Source organism: Nyctereutes procyonoides, unplaced genomic scaffold, assembly GCF_905146905.1.
Source record: "Nyctereutes procyonoides isolate TBG_1078 unplaced genomic scaffold, NYPRO_anot_genome, whole genome shotgun sequence".
In the NCBI taxonomy this organism is placed as follows: Eukaryota; Metazoa; Chordata; class Mammalia; order Carnivora; family Canidae; genus Nyctereutes; species Nyctereutes procyonoides.
Window position 1 is genome coordinate 28395988 of NW_026575020.1, and position 17099 is coordinate 28413086.

A 17099-nucleotide genomic window follows, 5' to 3' on the forward strand; every position below is an offset into this window, starting at 1 on the left:
TGGGGAGGGTGTGCATGGAAGCCCAAGGTTGTCTGAGGCTGATTTCCCAGGACTAGGTGCTGAGCTGTGCCTTTCTGCACAGATTCGGAAGCGGCATTCAAGTGGCAGTACATCAGAGGACAGGCTAGCTGCCTGCGCCCGTGAATATGTGGAGTCCCTGCACCAGAATTCAAGGATACGGCTACTCTATGGCAAGAACAACGTGCTGGTGCAGCCAGTAAGAAAACTTAATGTTCACCCCTCCTCTCCCTCTTTTGAAAGGCCTGGGACTAGAATCTTCCAGTCACATTTATCCCTTTCCTCAGGAGGCTTGACTAGAGAGAAGGGGAGATGGGCCCTACTTCTCACTTTACAGTTTCATATACCTCATGCCTAGCCTTGAGAACCCCTTAGTTAGCATCTGCCCTGCTAATTGAGAACCTGGCTGTCCAAAGATGGGAATGGCAGCCAGGAAACAGGATGAAGACCTGGCTCGGGTATGGCTGGATGTACCTCCAGAATGTGCCTAGCATCTAGGAGGCCGACAGGACAGAGCCAGTAGCACCAGGCCAGCCAGCGGGAGGAGGTGCCCACATCTGTGTGTGATTCGTGTTCTCCCGTCCTTCCTCCTGGTCTCCATTCCAGAATCCTGTGACTATGCTACCTCAGCCTCCCCAGCTCCTGCCTGGAGCTTATTTCTCAGAGGCTTCCCCTGGGAACCTCAGCACCTCATCACCTCTGCCTTCTGCTCTTATCTCCTCCCCTTAGAAGGAGGACATGGAGGCTGTCCCTGGCTACCTCTCCCTGCACCAGTCTGCAGAAAGCCTAACTCTGAAGTGGACTCCCAACCAGCTCATGAACGGGACTCTGGGGGACTCCGAGCTGGAGAAAAGGTGGGGGCTCTGGGACTCTAGGCAGGGGGATGGTCAGATTCCACTTGCTCTAGAAGGCAGGCATCTTATTCTGGTGCCAACAACTGCAGGAATAGGCTGCCTGGGCAGATTCCCAAGCTCTCTAAGATCAAGCCAGGCCTGGGCATGAAGAGGTTTGCCAGAGCCAAGCTCTAGGCAGCTAAGACTGCCAGGCTCTGTGCCATGACAACACAGCCCAGATGGACATAGCTGGCTGAGGTCACTTCTCGGCTATTGGTCCTCCTGGTCTTCAGGGTAGTTTCATGCATTTTGGTGGTGGGAAATGAAGAACGTGAGATGACAGGTCTTGCAACAGTGACACTGATCTGGTTCCTTTCCAGCGTTTACTGGGACTATGCCCTTGTTGTGCCCTTCAGTCAGATCGTCTGCATCCACTGCCACCAGCAAAGTGAGCCTCCCTTGTCCTAGGCACAGGATTGAGGAGAGACTGCCTTCTCCCAGCCACACACTGTGCTCAGCCCATTGGATGTCTTGTTGTCCTCCGGTCATCCCCATGCCCCATTGTTTTCCTACCCAGTTTAGGCCTGGCTGTCAGGCTCTGGTGGTGACCAAGAGGTCTCAAGGAGGCCTGCCCTCACCTGCCCGTGTACACCCCACAGAGAGCGGCGGCACACTTGTGCTGGTGAGCCAAGATGGCATCCAGAGGCCCCCACTGCACTTCCCACAGGGAGGACACCTGCTGTCCTTTCTGTCCTGCCTGGAGAATGGGCTTCTGCCCCAAGGACAGCTAGAGCCCCCACTCTGGACCCAGCAAGGGAAGGTACCTCACGGCTTGGGGCACTCTGTGTGAAGGGGTATCTGAGAGGGGTTCTTTGCTCAACCTTCCTTCCTTTCCCCACGTGAAGAGGCTGCCTTGGGTGGGACCCTGGATCAGATGCTACCCTGCACAGGCCAACCACTCACCCTTCCCTCCATAGGGGAAAGTGTTCCCTAAGCTACGGAAACGTAGCAGCATGCGGACTGTGGATGTGGAGGACATGGGCACCAGGCAGGCCACAGACTACGTGTTCCGGATCATTTACCCTGGCCACAGGCATGAACACAGTGAGTCTCTTAAGCTTCATCCATGGAGGAAGAGAGGGACACTCAGGGAGGTGGGGGAGTACAGTGTTACATAGGAGGGGTGCCAATCAGGGTCTGCTCACTGACCAGGCCAGGTTGAGAGGAGCAGTTCATTACTTAGCCTCTCACCAGACCTTCCCCTGAGAAGCTGCCATCTCTCTGAGAAGCTGCCTCTCTTCTACCTAGCTGTCTTCCCCCACCTCGTCACCCCAAGATTTTTGGCTCAGCCAATGTTGTACAATATTCTCTTAGCCTTTCCAGCCCTGGCCCAAGTAAAAAAAAAAATGTGGTGAGACTAACAATAGAAGGTGGAGAACTCTCCATTCCTCCTTGGCCCATGGCCTGACCTCCACAAGGCAGCCTCAATGCAGGATCAGTGCTTCCTTTTGGATGGTGTAAGTTGTTTCCTAACTCCCCTAGAGCCCAAGCCCTCCTCAAACCAGCTACTGATCAGAGGAGCTTTAGCTGGAGTAGGGATGCATCTGAAGAAGGTGAAACTTGGAGCTGTCCGGGGGACCTTGAGGACTTGGGGGGTGGGTGTTGCTAATGATGGCTTGGCACTCAGGGGTCCTGCCCCACCTGGACACATACCTTTGGGCCCACTGGGCCTGTCTGTAGGTATCCACCACTGCCAGAGTTCCCTTTCTGGTCTGGGTGCTGCTGCTCCCTAGAGGCTTCTCTGGGCCAGACTCACCATAAAGTCAGGGAACTTACTAGCGTAGAGCATTTATTGCCACATGGACCACATGCTCCCTAAATTCCCTAATTTGTACCAATAAGTTGTCAGCAAGTTGTTTCTGTGTTTAGCAGATGGAAGACCCAGATAGCAAACACACAGCCACAGTGCAGGTAGCCCCAGCAGGCCTGACAGTCATGAGACATGGGGATACCCCTCCCAGAGGTGCCTAACTAGGAGCCTTGCCTCATGTCAGAACAAGTTTGCAAACCTAGCATTCAATCTTGGGCTGCTGCTCAGCTGAGATGACTCAGTCTCCATGTCCCTTCTTTAAGCTTTGGCATCTCCCAATTCTGGTCACTTTACTTCAAGGACTGCACCTCCAGAGGGGCAATCCAGGGCCCCAGGAGCTGACATTCAGCGGAGTGACTCTAGGGCAGCTCTGAGCAAACCTTGGAGAAGTTGTTTGGATTTACAATCTGAAGAGGGGGATTTGGGGTCATCTGCAGATCTGGCTCAGCCTGGCCATGATGTGAGCTGAAGAATGATCAGGATCCATCAGCCAACAGTCGTGCCCTGCTTGGGCCAGGGCTGGGGAGCTCCTGAGCTGCCTGCCTGTCCTCATGGGTCCCTGTTTCTCACTCCCCTTGCTCCCCTGTCAGTTCTCCGTCTTCTGTTCTTCTTAGAGAGGGCCTCCTCCAGTGGAGCTCTGGAGCTGCTGTCTTCCCTCACTCCATTCCCACACTCTCCCCAGTAAATCATCCAGAGTGTTCTCAGCCCCCCAGCCCTTTCTCAGTGCCCAGCAGGTTCAAGGTGACCTAGACTCTGGTTCCTCCCTGTGAGGAGGGCGGCTGGTGCCTCCTGCCAGTACCAGGTCCTCATGCCTCTGCCTCTCTTGCTGTTCTCTTTGAGCAGTCACTATTAACTACCACCACCTAGCGGCCAGCCGCGCGGCCTCGGTGGACGATGATGAGGAAGAGGAGGATAAACTGCACGCGATGCTCTCAATGATCTGCTCGCGGAACCTCACAGCTCCCAATCCGATGAAAGGTTTTTATCCTTGTCCCACCCCACCCGCCCCCTGGCCCACCTGCCACCCACCACAGGGGCTCGGACGGCAGTGTTGGCATTATGGGACTGGGGTGGCCCCCCGTCAGGAGGCAGGTCAGGGAGGGTGGAAAGAGGTGCTGGCAAGAAGAGAGGACTGTGCAAAGAGCAGGTAGCTAGCTCTGGGCTCCCCACCGAGTCTGTAAGGGAGAGGGCTTCATGCCTGAGAGGGAGGATGCTCTGGTAGGAAGATCTGACTATCTAGTCTCTTGGGAACCTGAATGTTTTTCCAAGCGCTATTCCCACTCCTGGGGGTCATGCTGGCAAATCTGAGACAGTGTCTCTTTCTTTCTCCCCTGCTGGTTGGGAAGACTGACCTTCCGGCCCTGGACCTCTGACTTCTGACTTAACAGAAACAGGATAGAGGTACAGGCCCCTCCTGGGCAGGGGTGGGGGCTGGACAGTTCAGGCAAATGAGTCCTGTGGCTCAGGTGAGGTGTTGGAGCCACCTTGGAAAGAGACCCAAGCCCGGGTTTACCCATCAGGACTGAGGGTTCCAGCAAGTACTGCCTGGTGCTTCAGCATGAAATCTAGAAACAAATGTGCAGAGATATAAGACAGGTGTTTCCCACCCTCACAGACCTCAAGGTCCATAATTATAGACACAGCACAGTGCCGTAAGTCATCAGCATTTGTTCCTCTGTCCACCACCCATCCTTCTTAGCACAGAGCTAAGTTGGTAGAGGAGAACCCAACTTTTTTTATAGAGTGTGATGGGCCGGGGGACCTGAGATGTCTAGGCTGGATGCTCAAGGGAAAATTGGTAATGAAGGGGCTGGGGCCAGCTCTCTTGGAGTATAGGGGAACCTCCCCATCCCCACCGATTCCCATTCTGCAGAATTAATTTCTTATCCCCTTTTTCTGCCCTACAGAGGGTATCTAAGAATGTGTGACATATTCCTTATGCTTCCACAAACTTCTGCCAAACAGCCCAGTTCCTTAGCCCAGCCACCAAATCAGCAATGAGTACCCCCATCCCCACCCCCAGGAAACTAAGTCTGTGGCCTAGCACACACTCAGCACAGCCCTAGCAGCTGCCCCTTACCCACTACATGCCTGTCCTTAAGCCTCTCCTCTCTTGTAGCCCTCCTGGCAGGAGCGCAGGGGAGCTTCACTTCTGATGCTATGTGCACACAACCTGCCGTCTGACTCCTTGAAAACCTGGCCTCGGCTGATGCTTATTTACAGGTTAAGGGACTTGGAGCACTGTAGGAAGGCTGAGTCAGAAAGGACAGGGATCCCTTTCTTACCCTGTGAACTGATAATCAGGTTGGAGGCTGGGGGCGGGGGTCCTAGCAGAGCCCCTGTTTTGGCAGACTTGGCACTAGGAAGCCCAATACCAACTAGTCTTAGGGCTGAGGACTCCAGGGTCAGAGAACCCTCTGGAATCCAGAGGCCTCAGGGCTTGTCTGAGCTTCTTCTTGGGGAAGTTGGGAACCAGACCAACCCAATACACATCCCCTGGGCCCCTAGTACTTGGGGAAAAGAGAGGAGGCATCAGAGGAGAATTGGCAGGTGGTTGGGGATTTGACATGGGAGCCCCCACCTCTACCCCAATCCATAATGACAACACTGTTAAGTCCGTTCTACTAGCCGTTGCTTTTCAGGCCTGCCACATGCTTGACTTGTGCATGTGAATCAAGTGGCGGGTGTCCAGATTCTCCTCTCCCTACCCCCACCTCTCCTCCTTTTCCTGCTACTGTCCCACAGAGCAGAGATGCTGTTCACTCTAATTCTGCTCCAGGCCAGGTACCTTTCATTCGGAGTCTTAGGGGCTGTGGGGTTCAACTACCCTGATTGATTTTTGCTTTAGACTTTCCTCATGCTCAGAGGAGAGAGTCAGAGTCAAAGCTGGCCCAGCAGATTCCCACCCCGCCACCTCCCCCACGTCCAGCCTGCTGCCCCTCACCCAGTCACTCCAGAGCTCCAGCTGTCTGCACTGGGTTAATTCAGAGATACGGTCTTCAGTGTTGACTGATTCAGCTCCTTCCTGGAGAATTAAGGTGAAGAGCATTGACCCAGGCAGGAGTCTTGCCTTGGTTGGGCCCTACTTTCTGGGCATGAGCTTGTTTCCCTGTGTGCCCACCGTTCATCCTCTGCACCTGTTATCCCCCCTCACTCCCCACCCCTGCCTGCCCGCCTGCTGCCTGCTGCCTGCCTGGCTGGGCCTGTTTTCACCCCCCTCCCATGACTAGACTTTCTCCTGCCTGTTGCAGGGGCATGAGCTGGGCTCCTGCCCCATCCTACCTGCATTTGTCCCCTCCTTCTTCTTCCCACTTTTGGGCATGGCTTGCAACTCCTCACTCCCAGAGCCGCAGCCCCTCCACACCAAGTATGTTCCCTTAATTTGCCTCCTGGTGGAGCTGAAGGGCCAGATATCTATTAAAATCTCAGCTGTGGGCCTGGGAGGAGAGCCTCAGACCAAGACAAAGCATCTCCCTAAGGGGATTGGAGGGGGCTCAGCTCAGCCCTCCCCACCAAGGCACATCCAGAGCTGGAGTCTGGTTCCAACAAAAGCCAGGCTTGGGTCTGCTCCAGACTCCTAGCAGGCCAGGGCCCAGGCTATGACTTGTAGGAAAAAATGCTGCTTGAAAAGTTTCTTCTTGAAACATACAGCTCTCTTTCCTTCTTCTTTCCTCTTCTGTACTCTCCCCCTCCCTCCAGGCATCATCTCCTGGTCCTTACACTTTCTGCCCTCACTTTGCTTCATCTTTGTGACTCACTGGACCTGCCAGAGTCCTTTCTGGACAGTGTTCTACCCACTTGGGCCCTAGGAACTCTCAATGGTCTAGAGTTCTGATTCAGACCACCTGGGCTGGCTGAGAAGGCTCCATCTGCTGGTGGTGTAGATATGTCCAAAGAGCCATCTTCTGAGGCTGCACTGGGCACATTCTTCTAGGTAGTAGAATTAGGTACCCAGCTACCACCCCCACAATGGCCTAGCAGTGCTGGGACTTTTGTCCTTCCTGCCAACACACCTGTGTGTTTGGAGGGGGCCACCATGCTAAACACAGGCAGTGTAAGGATGGAGAACTCAGGAAGAACCCATGTGAGTTGGCTTGGGTGGGGAAGCCTGCTCCTCCTTAGCCACAGGGTCTAGAACCCTCTGAGGGGTGAGGTCTGGGGACTGGGACAAGTGGCTCCGGGATCTTCAGGAGCTTTTAGCAGTGGAGACTCCTGATGTGGAAAGGTTCAGAATATTGCAGCATTCCAGGCACCTTCCTGCCCATCTCAGAGTTTGTCCAAGAGGACCAAACTGAATTCTTGAAGGCCAAGCCAGCTGGTGGCATTTCAGAGAGCTTAGGCTTTCGTTGTTCCTTCTCTTTTTTCTCCTCCCTCTAGAAAAGCAAGTGTTTATTCCATTGCTGATGGCAGGATGAAGAGAACAGACACAAGTATCCACAACTCAGTCCAAGTATTTTATCACACACAGATTAGATGGAGGGTGGGAGATGTCAGGCACCCTCTCTCTCCACCATTTCCATCTCTGGGCTCTGGACGAGGCAGGCACCACCTTGGTGGTTTTCTACCAATGGGTGACTTCATGCTGCAGCTCTGGGCACAGAGGTGGGCATGCTACAGGGTGCTTGAAGGGAGGAGGCCTGCCAGGCCCTGACCATAGCCCCCTTCCTGTCCTCAGATGCTGGTGACATGATCGAAATGCAGGGCTTTGGGCCCAGCCTGCCAGCCTGGCACCTGGAGTCCCTGTGCAGCCAGGGCTCCTCCTGCCTCTCCTGCTCCACCAGCAGCTCCCCATATGCAACCCCCAGCCACTGCAGCTGTGTCCCCGACCGGTGAGTGGGCAGGGCCTAGAATACCAGCTCCCTGTGGCTGTATCTGCCTGTGTGCGTTCTGCCCTTAGGGGCCATGTCCCTTGTCTGACAGGGTGGCCTCAAGTTGGACAGACCTGGGTTCGATTTCCCTTCTGCTACCTATGTGACTTTGGCAAGTTACTGAGTCTCTGTGAGCCTCTACGTTTCTGAGCCTCAGTTTCCTCATCTGTAAAATGGGAATATTACCTGCTTCCTAAGGTACTTGTGAGGACTAAATAAGGTGTATGACTCAGCATCCAGAGCTTGCCTGGCACATAGTAGGTACTCAGTACCTGGAAGCTCCCCTTCCCAGTGTGGACATAGATCCTGCCATTAGGCTGTACATCTGAGGATGCACACCAGGTATCTGGGCATCGCCGCATGCCAGGAATGGTGTACGAATGGCATGTGTGTGAGGGTCCTAGGCCAGCACTTGATGCTTTTGCAGGCTCTTCACTTTAACCTGTTACTTCATTTTTTGCCTGTTACTCCTAGTGACCCTGAGATGGTTCTCTCTGTTTTCATATGAGGAAACCAAGATTCACTAACATGAAGTGAAGTTAGTTGCCCAAAGTCCCTTGGGTGGTTGGGGGCCAGGCTGCGTCCCCAGCAGTTCTACCAAGGGTGGCTGACAGGGACAGGGAGCCCACAGGTGTCCTGCTGGGCTATGGATCCTACTCCTCCTACCACCCAAGCACCTTACTGGCCCCTAAGCCAGAATGTCCTCTCTCAACCTCCTCTCACCAGAGGGGCCACAGCCCCTTTCCTCTGAGCCAGGTTATTTCCACAGGTTGCCCCTCAGGCTGCTGTGTGAGAGCATGAAGAGGCAGATTGTTTCCCGGGCCTTCTATGGCTGTGAGTATTGGGTGAGGTGGGGCTGTGAGGGGTGGGAGATCGGGGAGGAACCATTGTCATATGTCTTCTCCCCCGGGGCCCCCACAGGGCTGGCCTACTGCCGCCACCTGTCCACGGTGCGGACCCATCTGTCAGCTCTGGTGCGTCACAACATCATCCCGCCGGCCCGGCCCCCAGGGGCTTCAGGAGGCCTCACTAAAGATGTGTGGAGTAAATATCAGAAGGATGAGAAGGTATACACTCTGGAGTGCCAGGGCCAGAGGCTAGATCAAAGGACTAGCAGGGAGCAGCAGCGAGTACAGAGCAGCCTGCCCTGGGAGTAGCTATCATAGACCAGATGGGCATTCAAGTACAATGTAGTAGAGGTCAGGACTGATGGCCTTGGAGTGGCCCAGGTCACGGTAGACTCTCAGCTGGGTCTGTGGGTTTCCATGGGAAGGGGGCTGGACTGGTTCTAGTCTGCTTCCACATTTTCTGAAACCTTGGGCAAATCTCTGCATCTCTCTGGGCTCTGTTGCCTATCCTGGAAGGAAAGGAGGTTGAACTGGATCTCATCCAGCTATAATCTGGAGCAGGGAGGACATGACCATCCCAAGGCAGGGTTTGCCTGGGCTTCAGTAGAGTGACTGTGCCCAGCCCCAGCACTCCATGGGAGGGATGGAGATGGGGTCACCCAGCTGGACTGCAGTGACCATGGGGGCTACGCAGACTTTACTTCCTGGATCCCTCAGAACTACAAGGAGCTGGAGCTGCTACGGCAAGTTTACTATGGAGGCGTGGAGCATGAGATCCGTAAGGATGTCTGGCCCTTTCTGCTCGGCCACTACAAGTTTGGCATGAGCAAGAAAGAGATGGAGCAGGTAAGGAGACCCCACTCCCATAAGGTAGGGAGATGGAGATTGGGCCCAGAGACCCCAGGGAGGGCCCTCTGAAGCCTTGGCCCCTTCCCAGCCAGAAAGAAATATGGCAGAGGAAGGTGTTAGCAGAGCAGCCCCACTGTCTTCACCCTTAGGCCTTTTCTCCAGCTGTCCCAAGAGGACACTCTCATTTCCATGGTCATGGTGTGCTCTGAGACAGGTGGACTCAACAGTGGCAGCAAGGTATAAACGAGTGCTGGCAGAGTGGAAGGCCTGCGAGGCTGTGGTGAGGCAGCGGGAGCGGGAGGCTCAGCCAACCACCCTCACCAAGTTCTCCTCGGGCAGCAGTATCGACAGTCATGTGCAGCGCCTCATCCACCGAGATTCCACCATCAGCAATGACGTGAGCCTGACGGGACCTGGGGGAGCCGGGGGCAGGGGCCACCAGCGTTTTATGGGAGTAAGACAGAGTCCTGAGCACCAGCCTGAACTCTAGGAGTCACTGACACCGGAGCCCTGGGCGAATGGCTTAATGTGTCTGTGTCTTGTTTTCTTCTGCTAGAAAACCAGGTGACTTGTCCCCCTGCTGTGCTGCCCACTTCTCTGAGTGTCGCAGGAATAAAATGACATAGTGCTCCGTGTTCTGTTTTCATGGACAAGCAGGGAAGGAAGAGTGTTTCAGGATTTAGGGAAGCCTTTCTTCCTTGTAGAGAGTTCTCTCAAGGCTAGAAAGAGGCAGCCCAGGGTTAGAGTCCCAGGTCCCGCAGCCAGTAAGATGAGGGGTCATGGTGTCCCCTCAGCTCCACTGTCCTCTGACTGGGGGGTTTCACCAAGTGTGATTGGTCAGAGACCAGAGTGACACAGAAGGGTCCCATTGGTATGTCCTGGCCAGGTCTGCCCTCCTACCCTGGCATCTTCATCCCACTATAGAATGGACTGTGCAGAGCTCATTTAGAGGCCATGCACTGCCTCCAGCAGCACCCCTGCCTTTAGATGAAGAGCAAGTCCCAGACCATGGGTGTTTCAGTTTTAAGGATATTCTTTTTATTGTCTTATGTTTTTTTACTTTCTTTCTTTTTTTTTTTTTAGCTAAAGACTTTATTTATTCATGAGAGACACAGAGTGAGAGAGGCAGAGAGAGAAGCAGGCTCCATGCAGGGAGCCCAATGTGGGACTCCATCCCAGGACCCCAGGATCACGCCCTGGGCTGAAGGCAGGCGTTCAACCGCTGAGCCACCTAGGTGTCCCTGTTTTTTTCTTTAAAACTATCTCTCTAGGGGATCCCTGGGTGGCGCAGCGGTCTAGATAATGTATATTCTTTTTTTTTTTTTTTAAGATTTTTATTTATTCATGAGAGACAGAGAGAGAGGGAGAGACAGAGACACAGGCAGAGGGAAAAGCAGGCTCCATGCAGGGAACCCGACAGGGAACTCGATCCCGAGTCTCCAGGATCATGCACTGGGCTGAAGGCAACGCTAAACCACTGAGCCACCTGGGCTGCCCAAGATAATGTATATTCTTGTTAATTTACTAAAGCCTTACACTAACAGAGAACTGAAGCTGGAGCAAGACTTAAAAGAGATGATAATCACCAAGGGAATTCTTTGCGCTCCTTTCTATGTGTTCTGTTCTTCCATCCCTTTTCATGAGCACTTTCTCTCTCTTTGGGTTTTGTGCGGTCTCAAGTCCACACGGTGCCCCAGCTGCTTAGCCCATGAACTGCTGTAGCTCTCCTTGTGGGCATTAATATGAGACTCTGTGTTGCTGTAGGATCATGGCCTCCCCTGACTCTGACTCCATGCTCCGTGCTTCTTCCCACAGTGAAAACTCCTTTCAGGATCCCTTTCTGTGCATGGTCCAAGCAGAAAAACAAAACCTTCTGTGTATGTCTCTCTTATCTTCCCTAGGACATGTATACAGTTTCAAATCAGTAGAACAGGATACCTTTCACTTGCTACCCCTCCTGAGCTTGTGTGAAGCCCATGTAACTGATTAGACACCTGCTAGAGAAGTTTCCTAGCTTGTTCTGCTAAACATCCAGTACTGAACATAAGGAAGAACTTGTTTTCCTAACACTCTCAGGCTGCTGCCCACTTTGGCCACTCCAAAGCTAGTGGCAGCCTTCATTAGTACACAGCTCCCCTAACCTGAGGCGGCCTTGTGACTTCGGGGCTTTGTAGTATTACACGCTGTTCATGTTGGCTGTCCAGTGTCTGAGCCTCCAGTTCCCCTTCCCTGCAGCCACTACAGGAAGTCGTAAAGTCCTGGATTGGTTCCCGCTTTTTCTCTGGCCCTAGAGAGAGGCCGAGGCAGGGGACCAGATAGGGCTAAAGATGGTGTTTTTATGTTTGCCTGGAGCCTGATTGCTCTCCAGCCGGTCGCAGGGGTCAGAAGGAGAGGCTGGAAAAATTGGGTGGGGGCACGGTGTGGAGGCCGTGACATTGTCTGGTTCGGACCCCCAGAAGGAGACAGCAAGCTGAGGGAAGGTGCTGGAGTAGGAGTGTGAGCCCCACCATCTCTTCACCCCCACCAGGTATTTATCTCTGTGGATGACCTGGAGCCCCCACCGCCCCCGGGCACTGAAGATTGCAGAGCTGAGCCTGAGCAGGAGCTGGGAGCAGGGCCCCTGGGCTCCACCGTGGTGGGACAACAGCAGTCCGTGGAGTTTGACTCTCCAGACTCAGGACTGCCATCCTCTCGCAATTACTCTGTGGCCTCAGGCATCCAGTCGAGCATAGATGAGGGGCAGAGCATGGGCTTCGAGGAGGAGAATGGCGGTGGGGAGGAAGGCTCCAATGGGCCAGTCCCAGCAGCCGGTGCTTTCTCCAAGTCCCAAGATCCCAGCCAGCAGAAGGCCCCGCAGGCTAGGGAGCTGGAGGCAGGGGAGGAGCTTGCGGCCGTGTGCGCTGCTGCCTACACTGTAGGTGGACATCCCCTGGGCACTGTTCTCAGCCAGCCCCAAAGGCCCTCCTGACACCCTGAGGCTTGGGGGTAGGGGTTGGTGGGTGGCAGATGGGGGTGCCCTGACTGTCCTGTGGGGGCCCTGGGCCCATTCCCTTGGCATCCCCAGAGGGTTCTGTTCTCAGAGTCCCTTGGTTCCTGCATTTGCTGCATTCCTGTATATAGGCATCCCTTCCAGCCCCCACTGACGACTCAGGGACACCCACTCTTCCAGATAGAATTACTGGATACTATGGCCTTAAATCTGCACCGCATAGACAAGGATGTACAGCGCTGTGACCGCAATTACTGGTACTTCACGACCCCCAACCTCGAGAGGCTCCGAGACATCATGTGCAGGTGCCACTGTGGGGCAGGGTTCATTCAGGATGGGAGGCAGGGCCTCTGCTGTGTGAGGTTAGGTAGGGCAGGGGCCCTGCTCCTCTGCCTCGCACTGCATCACACTCAGCTCTCTGTCTGGAACACTTTCCCTTCCATGCCCCCCACCCCACCCCACCCCTCTTCTTTCTTCAAGGTCTTTCAGATCTCAGCTTCAGCCATACTTCTCCAGGAAGCCTAGCTGATTGCCCTCACCTCAGCCTGTTCATTGTGTCTTTCCTTGAGCTCCCGAGTGCCTTGAGGATGGAGGCCATGGGTGTTTACCACTGTACTAGTACTTTAGGACCATAGAAGGGCTGACCTCTAGGTAGCAAGCTGCTCTAGGAACCATCTCCCAAGGGGTCCCCGCAGGGAGCACAGGATGGCACACTCATAGTGACTGTGTACCCGGCATTTCAGCTACGTGTGGGAGCACCTGGACATAGGCTATGTGCAGGGTATGTGCGACCTGCTGGCACCTCTCCTGGTCATCCTTGACAACGGTGAGGGACTGGAGCCGGAGGTGGGGGTAGGCAGTATTCCCAGAGTGCCATTGGGATTGGGCTGATACAAGCTGGAGAAAGGGAAGGAAGACCACTAGGTCTGGAAGGGTGGGGATGTAAGCCAGCCCTGTCCTCTGGGCCACAGGACACCCCCTGTAAAGTGAGGCACTGGGGTCACCTGCCTTGCCAGCCTCACACCCATCTCCTCTCAGATCAGCTGGCCTATAGCTGTTTCAGCCACCTCATGAAGAGGATGAGCCAGAACTTCCCCAATGGGGGCGCCATGGATACCCACTTTGCCAACATGCGCTCCCTCATTCAGGTGAGGTCAGCAGCTGCCTGTGGACTCATGACCAGGCATCACTGGGCTCATCCATCATCCACAGGGAGTCCAGGAAGCATTCCAAAAATGTCCTTTCCACATAAGCTTAGTATCTTTCACTTAAAGAACTATTGTTTTCTTTTTTTTTTCTTTTTTTTTTTTTTTTTAGAACTATTGTTTTCAATGTTACAAGCCCAAGGGGCATGTCAGTATGTGAATACTGTGCTCATGAAACTTCTGGTGAGTGGTGTGATTGACAGTGAATCAAACACCCAGAAAATGGTACAATTCCAAAAAGAGTACCTCCCAGAGAAATGGGTGGAGCAGCAGAGCTTAGCCTTCGCTCAAGGAGACCAGAGGGGCTCGGGAGCCAGGCCCACAGCCCCCTGCAGTGGACTAGCTGGGTGGAGCACACAGGGGTGGCTGCAGTGGCAGCAACAACTCAGCTCCACTCCCTTTTTTTACTTATGCAAGATCCTGGACTCCGAGCTGTTTGAACTGATGCATCAGAATGGAGATTACACCCACTTTTACTTTTGTTACCGCTGGTTCTTGCTGGATTTTAAGAGAGGTAAGAGGTGTGGGATGCATGGTGGGGCTAGCTAGGGTCAGGGCAGTGGGAGATCCCTCTCCCCAGAGTAAGTGGTTACTAACCATAACTGCACTTAAGAACCCCCTGGGGAGCCTTTTAAACACACAAGTGCCTTGGCTCCACCTAACACCAGACTTAAGAAGTGTGGCTGCCTAGGCATCCACAATTTGACGAGCTCCTGTGATTCCAAAGTGCTACTAACAATCACCTTAGCCAATGGTTTTGGGGCTGTTTTCAAACCAAATCTCAAGCAGCAAGGCCTATAAAAGAAGAGCTGCTCCAGCTGACAAGAGTGCAGGTGTGCTGGAATCATAGAGGAGAAAGGCAGGGTCTGGACCTGGGGTACAAAACCCTACTGGTGGACTAGGCTCTGTGTAATGGGGAGAATCCCAGGACTTTGGGCCCTGGAGCTCTCTCCACATTTGGCTCCATCCAGAGGCCCCTGGGGAGCCAGGCTCAGCCTTAGCTCCTTACTATCCTCAGAGCTGGTATATGAGGATGTGTTTGCTGTGTGGGAGGTGATCTGGGCAGCCCGGCACATCTCATCAGAGCACTTTGTCCTGTTCATCGCACTGGCCCTGGTGGAGGCCTACCGTGAGATTATCCGGGACAACAATATGGACTTCACCGATATCATCAAGTTCTTCAATGGTAGGAGCTGCTCCAGCCATCCTGACTGCCCCCAGCAGGGGCATGGGGGCCTCCACTCCTGGCCTGGGCAGGGTGGGAGGGGTTCTCAGAAATCCCCAGTCCCTTCCCAGGAAGCAGGTGGAAACAGCAGGCTGGGCAGCCACAGGGCTCCTCCCAGACTAGCGCCCCTGCTCCAGCATCCCCACAGTTATGTGTGTTTCCCCCAGAACGGGCTGAGCATCATGATGCCCAGGAGATCCTGCAGATCGCCCGTGACCTCGTCCACAAGGTGCAGATGCTCATAGAGAACAAGTGAGGGCTGCGGCCGGGAAGCAGCAGCCAACGAGAGCCTGGGCTCCGGGCCCCCAGGCCCGACAGGGAGAGGTGTGGGGCAGCTGAGACTGCCAGACCCCCAGCTGGCCCCGCCTGCCCACCTGTGTTCCTACTAACAAAGTGCTTGTGAGCCTGGGATTCGACTCCAGGTGGTGCTGGCCCTGTAAGGGCAAGTCAGGGGGCCTGGATGCCTTGGTCCAGGCAGGGCAGGGGTGGGAGGTCAGCCTCAGGGAGTGGCTGCCTTGGGGGACACCTACTCTCTTCCCCTCTCAAACACCTGAGACTAACCCCCCGTCACCTGCAGCCTCAGCCTGGACTGCTCCTCATGGCCTCTCCTAGGTCGGCCTGGGCCCTATAGAGTAACGGGGCTGTAGCTGCCTGGCCCCACCTGGCATGAGTCATGTAGGTGAACCAACAACTCTGCACTGTATCTCTTCTTCAAGTCCCTTTGCAGGCAGAGTGCACATACCCACCCCAGCCCCAGTGGGGGCAGCCAGAACAGCTGCCAATTCAGGCATGTTTCCCTGGTGCAGGAGACTGTGAGGTAGTCAGATGTGGGCCCCAGGTGGGAGCAGCCCACCTCAGCAGCACTGCCACTGCCTTTGGCCACCTGACCAAAGGTGACCCCGTGCATTGCCCACCTGCACAGAGCGCCCACATGCATCCGTATGGTTTCACTCTCACAACCTGGCTCTTGCTTTATACATTAGTTGCTTCCCTGACAACTGTGTAAGTGACACTTAAGCCAGCCAGATGATCTGCAATGCAGTGGGAGCGCACACTGTCAAGAGGAATCCCAGGGTGATTCTTTAGGGAGGAAATCCTCCCATAGCATCCTCTTAGGGATAGGCTCTGGAGCTTTGGGGCAGCCCATTGCCTGTCTCAGGCATCTGCTGAGTCCCTGGATCTGGAGGAAGAGGAGGATGACTGGGTCTTCCCTGTGTGTGCCTGGTGAGAAGCAAGGCTAGCTCTGCCTGCCACGTGCATCTCAAGGTGTGGAGAAGCCTAGAGACCCAGAAATCCTATGAGCATCACTCATAGGGATGCTAGGAAGGGCCTACCTCCTAGGCACGCTGCTTGCTCTGTCATCCCCACTTCCCCTCTACCACTCAACACAAGAGGCTAAGGCTTTGCCCTGGGGCCAGGAGGCCACTCTGCCACAGGGGCAAGGTCCTGTCCAGTAGTCACCTAGATCTGGAGACTTCTGGCATTTGAGAAACAAGGAAAGGGCCCAGCAGCCCTGCTGCATCCAGCACAGTCTCCCCAGCCCACCCCTGTCCTGGGCACTGCACAACCTTCCTGGGGGCCAGCCGCCCCACTGCCTAACCCCCCTTGTTTGTGAGTCCTTAGCTGCCACCAAGCATGGTGGCCATTGTGTGCCTGCCTTAGTGACTCAGTGGTTTCGTGAGAGGCAGAGTATGTATGGTTTTTGTTTGTTTGGCTCAGAAACTATACTCATCAGTGTTAACAGACCAATAAACACAGCATTTGGCAACATTTGAGGCTTTGGGGGCTGCTTGTGGGCTGGCAGTGGACAGTGACTTTGTGTATTGGGAAATTCTATAAGCTCCACAATTGAACTGTAAAGAGGGTCAGCCCCACAAGACAAGGATGGTGAAGAGAGAGAACCAAAGTTTCCAGGAGAGAGGGACCTCAGCTGTGGGCTGGTCAGGGGCAGATGTGACAGCCAGACCCCAAGTACTCAGTGGGGGAACCCCACCGCAGAGCCAGTGGTCCTGTCTCACACTAACCAATGACCTGTCCAGCCTCAGGATAAGTATAGGTCCCTGTCCCACTCCTTCCTCAGCCTGCCTGCCCTCTTGGCCAGCTACAATGAGGAGTTGATGCTTGAATGGGAATCTGCAGGAGCCTCCTGGCCTCTCCAGCCAGTGGGGGAGAACCCTGCCCCTCTGGCCCTGGCTCTTGCCCACTGAGCACACTGAGCTGCCTGCTTCAGGCTAGGGCATGAGAGTGTCAGGAGGGATCAAACCTGCTGAGGTATGGAAAGGGCCCAACTATAATAGTAGGTTCCCAGCTGCCTTCCCCCACCCCAGAGGACTACTGCTATCATCAGTGGCTCTGGGTGGAGGGCTCCAGCCACAGCCACCAGCATGTAGTCTG

The 17099-nt window shown here is 54.6% G+C and overlaps 1 protein-coding gene across 11 annotated transcripts in view; it reads left to right on the plus strand.

The window, feature by feature from the left end:
- Positions 1-16475, plus strand: part of SGSM2 (small G protein signaling modulator 2) — a 35745-nt gene extending 19270 nt beyond the window's left edge. For 9 of the 11 annotated variants that reach the window (XM_055324467.1, XM_055324485.1, XM_055324495.1 and 6 more), the window contains 18 exons: positions 83-217; positions 748-872; positions 1232-1299; positions 1511-1671; positions 1829-1955; positions 3565-3699; positions 7397-7550; positions 8359-8423; positions 8511-8656; positions 9155-9283; positions 9501-9683; positions 11814-12200; positions 12456-12580; positions 13019-13101; positions 13314-13423; positions 13898-13994; positions 14499-14666; positions 14873-16475. In XM_055324467.1, coding sequence (XP_055180442.1) covers positions 83-217; positions 748-872; positions 1232-1299; positions 1511-1671; positions 1829-1955; positions 3565-3699; positions 7397-7550; positions 8359-8423; positions 8511-8656; positions 9155-9283; positions 9501-9683; positions 11814-12200; positions 12456-12580; positions 13019-13101; positions 13314-13423; positions 13898-13994; positions 14499-14666; positions 14873-14961 — 2487 coding nt within the window. In that variant the 3' untranslated portion in view covers positions 14962-16475. The remainder of the gene's footprint in view (positions 1-82; positions 218-747; positions 873-1231; positions 1300-1510; positions 1672-1828; positions 1956-3564; positions 3700-7396; positions 7551-8358; positions 8424-8510; positions 8657-9154; positions 9284-9500; positions 9684-11813; positions 12201-12455; positions 12581-13018; positions 13102-13313; positions 13424-13897; positions 13995-14498; positions 14667-14872) is intronic. The other 2 variants (XM_055324511.1, XM_055324519.1) reach the window with 1 other exon arrangement.
- The last annotated feature ends 624 nt before the right edge of the window (positions 16476-17099 follow it).